The following is a 10687-nucleotide window of genomic DNA, read 5'->3' as shown; positions in this document are numbered from 1 at the left end:
TTCCCCACATAGAGCAACGCCCTCGCCCCGCAAAAAGGGCCGCACGGGGTTTCGCTGGGGGTAGAGTGGGAGCCCGGGTTGGTCGGAGTGGTCTCCGGCCCCACACAGGCCTTTCTTCCTGCCTTTGGTAGTCTGGGGTCCTCGGCTTCTGAACCCCGGGCCCCAAAGGCCAGAAAGGACGCATTATCCAGGCCCCAGGTCACCCCCGCCCACTCCCCGGAGCGAGGAGGGAGGCGCCGCCGGAAGCCAGCAGGGCAGCCCCCGGCCCGCGCCAGGCCGACTCTTGCGAAACGTGGCGGAGGCGGAGAACCGAGGGAAAGAGGAGACCGCGGGACCCGAGCCCTTCGGCAGAGATTGAGCGATTCAAGGACATCTCGGAAAAGAAAGCCTGGAAACTGAGCTCTCCCCTGCTCTGGGACTCCTGACGTGGCCGGGACCAAATTCCTTCCTCCTTACAGCGCCAGCCCCAGTCTGGTTCCTTACTCTTTCTTCTCCCCTCAAACTAGGCCGGTGAGGAGCGCAGCCAGACCCTAGCCCTTCCCCAGCTCAGGCCTTCTCTCCTAAGCCCAGCCAGAGAAACCTGAGTGGACCTAGGGGGTGAGGTAGTGAGGGGGTCTCCCAGAGGGAAAAAGTCCGCCAGTTTTCCAGACCTTCCAGATCCCCCGCCAGCGCCCCTTCCAGCGCCTCTGCCAGCGGGGGCGGGAGGGGGGCTTCTCCTGGCCGGGGCGGATATTTCCCGGGGAGAGACAGGCAGGAAAGAATAAGACTTGGGGCTAGGGGAGGGGGGGATGTAAAGGGGCCGAATGGCTGCGGAGCCCCTGGTCACAGGCTGTGAAGGTGGCCCAGGCGCCTGCCCTGCCTACCCCCATCCCCCCACCCCCAGCTGGATCCTTTTGGACACCTCCAGATAGCTCAGAAATTGCTCTCCTGTGGACCTTCTGAACCCAGGTCCCTGGAAAGCCTGGTCCAGAGGCCTTTCCTCCAAAGGGCACAAAACAGGCCTTTTCCTCTGCCCTGCTCATATAATATTTGTGGAAGCTTGAATCTTGCTTCTCCATGCCCTCAATTAACATCTATTTTCCATCCAAAATACCTGGCATGGGTACCACACCAGGGTCATACCCAGGGATGCAGAGCAGTCCTCCAGTTCATTGTGTCTGGTTCTTTACCCACCCAGCTAGCCATCCACCCAGTCACACAATTGAAAATTGCCTTGTTGCTACTCTGGGGTCCCTGGCATGGTGAGGAGGCCTACTCATCTTCCCCTGGCTCCTCACCTCCAGGCTCATCCCAGAGTCCCCAGCACTCTCAGTCCCGTGAGCCCCCTATCTAGTTCTGCCCACTCGGGACCCCTACTCCTGGGCATCCTGCCTACCTCTGCAGAGGCTGGGTTCACTTTCTCAGGCTGACAGGCACCTCCTCAGCAGTATCAGGGCTCTGGGGCCTCAAAGGAAAGGGACCTCGACCCTTGCTTTAGAGAACCTGAGATAAGCCCCCTCCGGCCTGGGTAGGGGCTCTCCTACCTCAATCCCCTTCCCTCAGCCATTTTTGAACATTGAAAGGCCCCGGGGTTGGGGAGGATGGGGCCATCCGTTACCCAAGAAAACCCCGAAAAAACAGAAAACAAAAAACCAAAAAACAGAACAAACCCTCTGTGCATCCTAGTGAAGCCTCATCTCCCCTTAAAATGAAATACAATTTAAAAGGCCATTTCAGTGGTTTGTTGCAGCAACACCCAGCTTCTCCTCTACAGCGTGGAAAATCCAGAGTCCTGAAGGCCAGCCAGCGAGCCAGGCTGCAATTCCTCCAAGGAGGCACCAGGTGTCGCTGTGGGCTCGTTGTCCCGCCTACCCCCCAATTCCAAGAACCTTTTTTTTTTTTTCTCCCCCTTCTCTCTCTTTCTCTCTCTCCCTCACTCCCTCTCCCCCTTGGTTGGGCTTTGCCAACATATCAAGATGCGTTTCGCCGGCTTCCATCACTAACCTCCCGGAGGTCATCAAGCCAAATTTATGAGTGGCCGCTCGAGTCACGTGACTCTATTTAAGGCTCCCTTATTTGGGAAGAGCGCATAGGATAAAGAAAGAGATATCTCCACCTATAAATTGTGCACTTTGGAGAACAAAAAACCCCTCAACTTCAAAGAGTCACAAATCACCCTTAATCAAAAAGGGTGCAGAAATTTTTTTTGGGCCCTCCCCGCCATGAGCTCCTACGTAGCCAATTCATTCTATAAGCAGAGCCCCAATATCCCTGCCTATAACATGCAAACTTGTGGGAACTATGGATCGGCCTCAGAGGTGCAGGCATCCAGGTACTGCTACGGCGGATTGGACTTAAGCATCACTTTCCCACCGCCTGCGCCTTCCAACTCTCTCCACGGGGTAGACATGGCTGCCAACCCCCGGGCTCACCCCGACCGCCCCGCCTGCAGCGCCGCGGCCGCTCCGGGACACGCTCTGGGCAGAGATGAAGCGGCTCCTCTGAACCCCGGGATGTACAGTCAGAAGGCGGCTCGCCCAGCGCTGGAGGAGCGAGCTAAGAGCAGTGGGGAGATCAAAGAGGAGCAGGCGCAGACAGGGCAGCCCGCCGGACTGAGCCAGCCACCGGCCCCGCCACAGATTTACCCGTGGATGACCAAACTGCACATGAGCCACGGTAAACTTTAGGACTTCATTTTGCGCGCTCGGGTCCGCCTGGGTTTTATAGGCCATGCGGGGCAAATAAAGAAAAAAAACCTGCGGCCATAAATTTTACGATCCAGGCATCAATGGCTCGTAAAACTGTCCACTAAAAGGCTTAGAGGCTGTGTGCGCCCAAATTTACGACGACATAATTGGATCATAGGAACAAAACGTGTATAAAAGGCAATATTCAATTTTGGGGGGAGAGGGAGGGAGTTAAAAAAATAGAGGGATCTGAAGGGTGAGGAGCGCGGGGCTCCAAGAGCGGGGATCCCCCCGCGGTCCCTCCTCCCTCCCCTGCGGAGCCGGCTCGGCCGCCGCTTGCCGCTCCGGAAGATTCCAGCGACTTGGGAGGGGCGGGAGGGGGGTCCCCGGTGCTCGGATCTCGAGGGTGCTTATTGTTCGGTCCGAGCCTGGGTCTCCCTCTCCCCCCCACCCCCTCAGCCCCTCCGGCTGCTAAGTGAAGGCTACGGCGGAAAGTTTCCTGCCTGGGCGGAGGCGCCTCTCCCGGGGCCAGGCTGGGCTGGGCCGGGCCCGCCTGCGGCCCGCGGGGCCTGTCCTGCCCCGCTCGCGTCTTCTCCCTCCGGCCGCTGGTGGGGGCCTGGGGCTGGGATGGGGAAGCTGGGGCGCTGCACGCTATTCACCCCTTCCTGGCTTGGGGGGTTTATATTCCAGAGACTGACGGCAAGCGGTCCCGAACCAGTTACACGCGCTACCAGACTCTGGAACTGGAAAAAGAATTCCACTTTAACCGCTACCTCACTCGTCGCAGGCGCATAGAGATCGCCAACAACTTGTGTCTCAACGAGAGACAGATCAAGATCTGGTTCCAGAACCGCAGGATGAAGTGGAAGAAAGATTCCAAAATGAAAAGCAAAGAGGCTCTCTAGAGGTAGCGGAGAGGCCCGCCGAGAGCACCCGAGCCCGCTTCGGTCCCTGCGCCTTTCCTTTTCGGTTTTCCTCTCTCGGTATAGGGCGGGGGCTGGGAGCATCAGCTCCCCGGCCTCACAGACAGAAGCTCTTTCCCTTGGCATTCCGCATCCCCACCGACCCCAGGTTCCCGCGTGGCTGCCCGCGCTGCCCGGACTCCCCTCGGTTCTGCTCAGCACCGAGGTCCCGGGGCAGGCTCTCCGCAGGATCCCCAGAGGGCTGTGGCATAGGGGCCGGTGCTGAGCGAACCCGGCCCGGGCTGCCTCTCAGGATTCCTGTCCCAGCGTGGCCGCCGGGGTTCAGGTGGGCCCTGCGGGCGCCTCAGGCCCCGCGCCGGGACCCTCCGGCCTCGCCCTCTCCTTTGTTCCCGGCTGCGGGCTCGGTAAGAGGATGGTTGTGCCTGGCGGAGTCCGGCACCAGACTCGGGGTGCTTCCTTGTAGCCACTAAACTCGATGTTCATTTTTAAAATGATTTGCATATGAAAGGGGGAAGATGACTGACTGTCTGCTTAGGGCCCCCTTGGTTGCCCTATGCTCTCCCAACCTGCGTCCCCCACTCCAAAGCCCGGGAACTTGTCCAGCCTGCGCTCTCTGCATGCCCTCTCAGGCCCCCAGCCTCAGACCGCTAGCTAGCTCAGCTATTGGGGTTCCCTGCTACTGGACCCCAGCAAAGGTCCTAGAGGCTCCTGGCTGCCCCAGTAGTCCCTGCCACGACGTTCGGTGTCCTTCCTCTCATCGCTGTTGTCCAACTATTTATTGACTCCAGGTCTTTCCTGAAACTATATTTTGTCATATCAAATAAAGACAAAGAGAGAACAGGACTAAAGATGCAGCGGCTCCTCTCTGTTTGGGGGGCATGTATTGGGGAAAATTGTCTAAATGGGCTATGGGGTGTTGGGGGAGGCCCACAGCCTTTAAGCCTCTCCTTTAAAAGAATTTTTAGGAGCCTCTAGGAGTATTGAGAAGAGGAAGGTCGAACTGAGCCTTTTCCCCAATCCCTGGCTCCAAGAAGGACCTCTTGGGGAAGGGGAGGGCACCCAAGCCGTCTGTACTGGCTTTTCCCATGCTGTGGCTGTCCCAGGCATTCAGGCCTCCGCACCCACTCCCACTTTGGCTGGGTGGATATGAGGCCTCTAGACTGGCAGCGGCCCCACAGCATGCCAGAGCTAATCTGCAGGGACCAGGGACCCATGGCTCCACGGTGCTCAGACTCAGGCCCTTCTGGGCCTGTGCAGAGCTCTCTCAGGGCTACGTGGTGGCCCCCGGGCCTCGCTGGACATAGAGGAAGGGCTGAGCCCTCAGCCTAGGGGCCTATTTGGTCCCAAAAGGATGCTCAGAAAGAGTTGGTACTGCTCAGTAGAGGGGCGCCGCGGGAGGAGGTGTGTGAGCTCTCTAAGGCGGTGGGGAAGCAGTGGGGCAACCTGCAGTTTGTACCTCCCAGGCAGGAAATGTTCAGACTGTCTTCCCCACCTCCTAGGGCCTAGGGCTATGCAGGGCAATTAGCTGGGAAAGGAGCTGCATAGACCAGTGCCTGAGTTGGGTCTGTTTGCCATCATTTATCTCAGTCTCTGGGATTTTGTGTGGAGGGGGAGGGGGAGCTAAAGGGAAGGGGAAAAGGAGATAATTCAGGTGGTGCCTGAGGCTGGCCTAGGCCAAAGATCTGCTCCGCCTCAGGCTTCTGGGATGGGATGGGGGAGGAAGTACTTTATAGGAGAAACAAATGCGGGAAGGGTTCATAAAACTTTACTGCATTTCTTCTCCCGCCTCCCACGACGGGGTGATTTCCTGGAGCCAAGCCTAGGCCCCCCACACTGGGGGTGGGGGCCAGTTCAGGCTCTGGGCTAGAAGTCTATTCCAGCAGCCAAGAGGGAAAGGGAGCAGAGCGGCTTTGGGGAGGGGCAAGGGGAATATTTATGATTATTAACGTTGATGTTCCTTGGATTTATTATAAGGACTGACTCCTCTGCATCCCACTGCCTAAGCTGCCAGTCTGTCTTTTTTTTTTTTCTGAAAGACCCAAGAGCCTTGCCTCACCCCATGCTTAGCACGTAGGAGGTCTCCACACATGTTTCTTGAACTGCACCCATGGCTACACCCTTCCCCTTCTCACTGCACTCAGGCCAGGTGAGGGAGCCTGTAATGTCTCTCCTCCACTAGCGCTCAGCAGTCAGCCCAGCCCTACTCCAGCTCATCTGTCTCCTTTCTCTCAAATAAAATGTGTAATTTTCTTCAGGGAGTTATTTTAATTTTTTCTCCATGCTGAGTAAAACTATTGGGCGAGCAGTGAAGCGTGGAGAAGCATTGGTGTCTCCAGTGGGTCACAGTTAACTAAGAAAGAGGTCGTGGTGCCCACCATCACCCACCCCAGCCTCCCTGACTGCCGAGGCCCTGCGCTTCTTCCCCGGGGTTGAAGTGGGGTGGGGTGAGGGGATGCATCGCCCCTGGCCAGGGGTGGGGACAGTGTGGCTCAGACCCGCTGGGCAGGTTACACCAGCCCCACTGTGCACTGACGCCTCCTCCCCGCAGGGTTTGGGTCTCCTCTTTCCCTGGAGGAGCTGGAGTAGTGACTCCCGTCGGCCAGACTTGGGTAGACACAGCCGTGCCTGCCAGTTTTCCACCCTGTGTCATGGCCCGCAGACCTGTGCTCAGGGCCCAGCCTCTGCTTCGGCTTCGGTGGCATCAGCGCCCACAGCCTAGACAGAGGCCTCGGACACGCTCCCTTGCACTGCGAGTGGGTGCGGCCCAGACTCTTGCTTTCTCCCTGAACAGAGGCTTCTGCTTCACCAGCCGGCCTCCTGGAACAATCTTCAAGTACCAGGGTTTGGCATTGCTCTTGGGGAGTTAGTGGAGGGGCTTCTGGGTCCCAAACAGAGACCATGGAGCCTGCTTCTCCACTTTGCCCTGGAACCCACCCCCTCTGGCAGTGAGGAAGAAGGGGAAGAAGCATGACTTACCTTCCCGGGGGAGTGGGAAGAGGGGGACACGGCCCACTCTGAGCAATTAGAGGAGAGAGGAGAAAAAAAATAGGAGGAAAAAAAAATATCAACACGACCTCAAGGCGACAGGTCCTTATGGAAGTAAGTAAATAAATAAAGATCTGCCCTCTCCCCACCCTGCAAGGGGGGTATGGGGTGAGGCCAGGGAGCAGCACGAGGGCTTTTTAGTGTAACTGAGCATTAGCGAAACACGCACTGCTTCTATGTGAATTTAGGAGTTTGAAACTTTTGGAGGTTATTTATGTGAATGGCCCGAAGGCAAGCCCATGAGTGGCTCTTGGGGGACCACGTGATGTCATTAAACCAAGTTTTATGGTGTAGGGAGAGCTGACAAACCCACAATATATTTACATCATATATAATCTTAACTGTCCAGCCACGCAGCTGCTGGTGAGGTTTAATGCTAGGACAGAGGGCCTGGCAGTTAGAGGGGATTACGGCGCTGGGGATGATGGTGAGAGAGGTTACATCTTCGCAAATGAATCCCAGACGAACGCTGTAAGTTAATTTTCTCTCTCTCTGACCCTTTCTCCCATTTACCTAATCCCCCCCCCCGCCAAAGAGGAGGCAGTTCCCACTCATGAAGGGAGGGGAAGAAGGCCTCCCCAGGCCTCCCCAGGCCGGGGTGGGAGAAGAAGAGAAGCCGCTGGGAGGTAGGAGGATGGGGAGCTTGTCTCCCCAGACCAGCCCTCCCCACCCCCAGCCCCTCAGTCCCTCCAGCTGCAAGTCGACTGGGGTAAAGAGAGACCTGGGTCCTTTAGAGCTTTGCCAGGTCCCCCTGACCCCCTCTCCCTTCTCAGTTGAGAAGAAAGACAGCGGCAGACACAGGGATGTTTGGTGTTTGTTAGGAGTGTGTAAACTCTAGGCGCAAGTGCAAAGGGCCTCTGGGGCCCTTGTTCTGGGGAGGGGCCAGTTCAGCCCTTGGCCAGTGGCCCAGAGTCCAGGCGGGGCAGGCAGCTGGGGAGGGAGACAGGGAAGGAGGCCTTTGGGACTATTGAGCCCACAGGCTGTGAACTGAAATGGCGGAAGCATCTTAAAGTTGGCGGGTGGAGCCCAGGGAGTCCCGAAACATTCTCTCTCTTCATCACCAGGCCTGGGTGGGCGGCTGTCCGGGTCTCCACAGTCTGGGGTCTTAGTCTGTCTGGGGCCAGTGTGGTTTCATGCCTCCCCCTCCCTCTAACTGTCGGGGTCTTTCCTGGCATCCCTAGCGTTGGCCTGAGGAGGCCTAGAGGCCCCTGCTGTGAATGGAGTATAAATGGGCATGGGAGTGGAGGCACTGTCTTTACTAGGCTGGCCAGGAAAGTCCCCTGGCCCCGAGGAGAGAGTGGCCTCTGGGCGATGGAGCCCTCAGGACCCAATGGGCATGGTGCCCTGGGGCCAATCTCAGGCTGAGACTCCCTTCAGGTTTCTAGGAAGGAACAGCAGAGGCGTTGGACACGGAGGCAGGACGTGTCCTCCACACCTGCGTGTGGAGGATGCGTAGTGTTCACCTCCCCGTGCTTCACTGGGGGCTAAACCAAGAAAATGACAACGTAGGAACGCAGGTTCTCTGAAGAGGCCAGGGATTCCAAAGCAGGGTGGAAAGCGGGTCCTTAGAGGGCAAGGCATCTAAGCCAGGGGAAAGGGGGAGGGGAGCGAGGGGGTGAGGCAGAGCAGAGGGGGAGGGAATGTTTTGGGGGCGAGGGGCTCTGGGCGCCACTGGATGGAGAGGTGCAGTTGGGGACAGGAGGAGGACGCTGTTACCGTGCCCCTGTCGCCCAAAAGACTGAGAAAGAAACAGGAATCAGGCAGAGGCAGGGGGCCCAGACAGACTCTGGCAGGGTGATGGGGAACAGAGACCCAAGGACACCGGCCGTCAGAGCTGGAGCCCCGTCCCTTGCTCTAGGGGACTGTCGCATGCTAGAGGAGCTGGAGAGCCGGGGCGCCCAGGTGGAGAACTCTCCAAAGCCTTCCCTCCCGGGCCTCAGTCCCTCAACACCGGCCTCCCCCTCCAGCCTCCCACTCCTTTATTTTCTGGAGAGGCCGTTAGGACCCCAGCGGACTCTTCCCAGTAACCCATTGGAGAATTAACTCTCCTGTTCTCCCTTTCTCATTAGGGGCCCTCCCCGACTCTACCCCTCCCTCCCAGTCTGATTCTGAGGATTTTTGGAAACTTTCCATCCAAGCAGCAGGGAGATGGGAGTTTCCCTTGGTCTATAACTTGACGCCCCCCCTCCCTCCAGCCTCCCTTGGGTCTTGGGGAGCGAATCTAATGGTCTTCAATCAAGAATTTAATCAGGGCCCAAGTCCCACACCCAGGCAAGACTCGCTGCCTTCCCCAGCTCCTGGCCAGATCTCAGTCCCGATCCCTTCAGCTCTGTGTAGCAGGGTGAGTGAGTGTGTTTCTGTTTTACAGACTTACACAAGCGTCTCTTGGAGGGTTTCTATGACTTCCTTGCCCCCTTTTCCTGTTTCTTAGGCTCAAAAGTTCCATGTAAATATCACCCCCTTCTTCCCACCCCAGTAATCGCAGATTGTCTTTCCTCTCAGATAATTTGCCACGGCGTTGTTGTTTGTTGTTTGTTTTTTTTTTTGTGGTGGGGTTTTCTTTACATGCATTTATTTATTTTGCTGTTTTGTAGGACTAATACAAACGGAAGTAGTACAAACACAAACGGGCCTTGACATTCTTGGCTTTCCCACCCCTCCCCCATTCTGGAATTTGAGGTTTCTCTGGAGTACAGGGGGATGGGCGGTCCATCAGGTGTCAAGGTGCCCCACCTAACCCGGAAAGCTTTTAATTTTGTTCCTAGGTCTTTAACCCTAGAAGAGGTCAAGCAACCAATCAGAAATGCGCTAAGCAGGGTCACATGGCCTTTAGCAACCAATCAGCCAAAAAGTACTGGGGTCTCAGTCTCGGCCTTCCCCGGACTCCTCTTCTTCCCTCCCCACCACCCTCTTTAGTTCTTGGGTCCTCCATGTCTCTGAAGTGAAGGGGATAAGTGATGCTGAGAATATTCTAGCCCTTTTCCTCTGTCCCTGACCCAGCTCTGGGGAGTCTTTGGCTTTTGTCCTCCAGTTCTAACAAAGTTATGCTTCAAGATCAGTCTCAACTGCACTGGGATCTGAGGTTGTGGGGTATCCTCTGCATTATTCTCATGTTCTCCTGTGTGATCTTACCCAATTCCCTGGACTTTATAGGTAATACACTCTAGATTAGGCTGTACAGTAGATGTGGATATGAACTCCAGCCCTGAATTCAAATTCTGACTATGATTATTCCCTATACACTTACCTCGCACACCTTTTCGTTTTCATTCTCTTATCCTCTTGGGGACAGGTGGAGTGATTAGAAGAGACCTCTTTTGATTTATCTTTCTGGAAATGCTCCAGAAGCCATTAGCTTTATCGAAGTGTCTCTGGCATGGTTGGGGAAGGGAGCAAAAGTGGAGACTTTTTGAAAGTTGTATTTGGTACCTAGTTTGTTGAATAACTTCAAGTCAGTTGAAAGAAGCATTCTGGAAAAGGAAATCAGCACGGAAAACCAGGACCCTTCCCCCTCCCTTCCCCCATACGAAACAGGTGATGGATTTAAGTCCCCTTCCTTTCCATTCTTTTAACAAGATATGATGATGATGATGATGATGGCCCTTTGTCCTGGCCAATGGTTACCAAAGGACACAGCCGCTGAAGGTGTGGATTTTGTGTTTGTGTTTACACATGGGTTAGGTCAGAACAAGCAATGGCTGATAAACTACTTCTGAGCAAGTCCATCTGATGGCACAGAGAACGTGCATGTGTGGCAGGAGTACTTGTCCTCATGTCTCCTGAACACTTGACTTTCAGGTCCAGACCCAGGCATTTCTCCCCCCCACCCCCATCCCCCAGTCTCCAAGGCTTTGTTCCAGGGTTAATTTTCTGGTTGAGTTCCCCTCCCCTCCCCTCCCCTTCTCCTCCTCCTGAACTCCTGCCCTCCTTGAACTGACGGAGGAGCAAGATGGGCTGTGCCACCCAGACCTCTAAGCCCTCCTCTGGGGGTGTCAAGGGATAGCCCAGATGGAGCTGGGCTTTGTCTGGGTGGGGCTGACTTGGGGCCAATGC

At 56.2% G+C, this 10687-nt stretch overlaps 1 protein-coding gene across 1 annotated transcript; it reads left to right on the top strand.

The window, feature by feature from the left end:
- Positions 1 to 2150: 2150 nt before the first annotated feature.
- Positions 2151 to 4372, top strand: HOXC5 (homeobox C5). Its single transcript, XM_060164819.1, has 2 exons — positions 2151 to 2655; positions 3357 to 4372. The coding sequence occupies exons 1-2, from the start codon at positions 2202 to 2204 to the stop codon at positions 3569 to 3571; spliced, it is 669 nt and encodes a 222-aa protein (XP_060020802.1). The 5' UTR covers positions 2151 to 2201; the 3' UTR covers positions 3572 to 4372.
- The last annotated feature ends 6315 nt before the right edge of the window (positions 4373 to 10687 follow it).

This window comes from Lagenorhynchus albirostris, chromosome 11, assembly GCF_949774975.1.
Source record: "Lagenorhynchus albirostris chromosome 11, mLagAlb1.1, whole genome shotgun sequence".
Taxonomy (NCBI): Eukaryota; Metazoa; Chordata; class Mammalia; order Artiodactyla; family Delphinidae; genus Lagenorhynchus; species Lagenorhynchus albirostris.
This window is presented reverse-complemented; position numbering and strand designations above follow the sequence as displayed.

Coding starts and splice junctions, on each gene's coding strand:
- HOXC5 (XM_060164819.1), top strand. CDS start 2,202: ATGAGCTCCTACGTAGCCAATTCATTCTATAAGCAGAGCCCCAATATC. Junction 2,656..3,356: donor CAAACTGCACATGAGCCACG/GTAAACTTTAGG, acceptor TTTATATTCCAG/AGACTGACGGCAAGCGGTCC.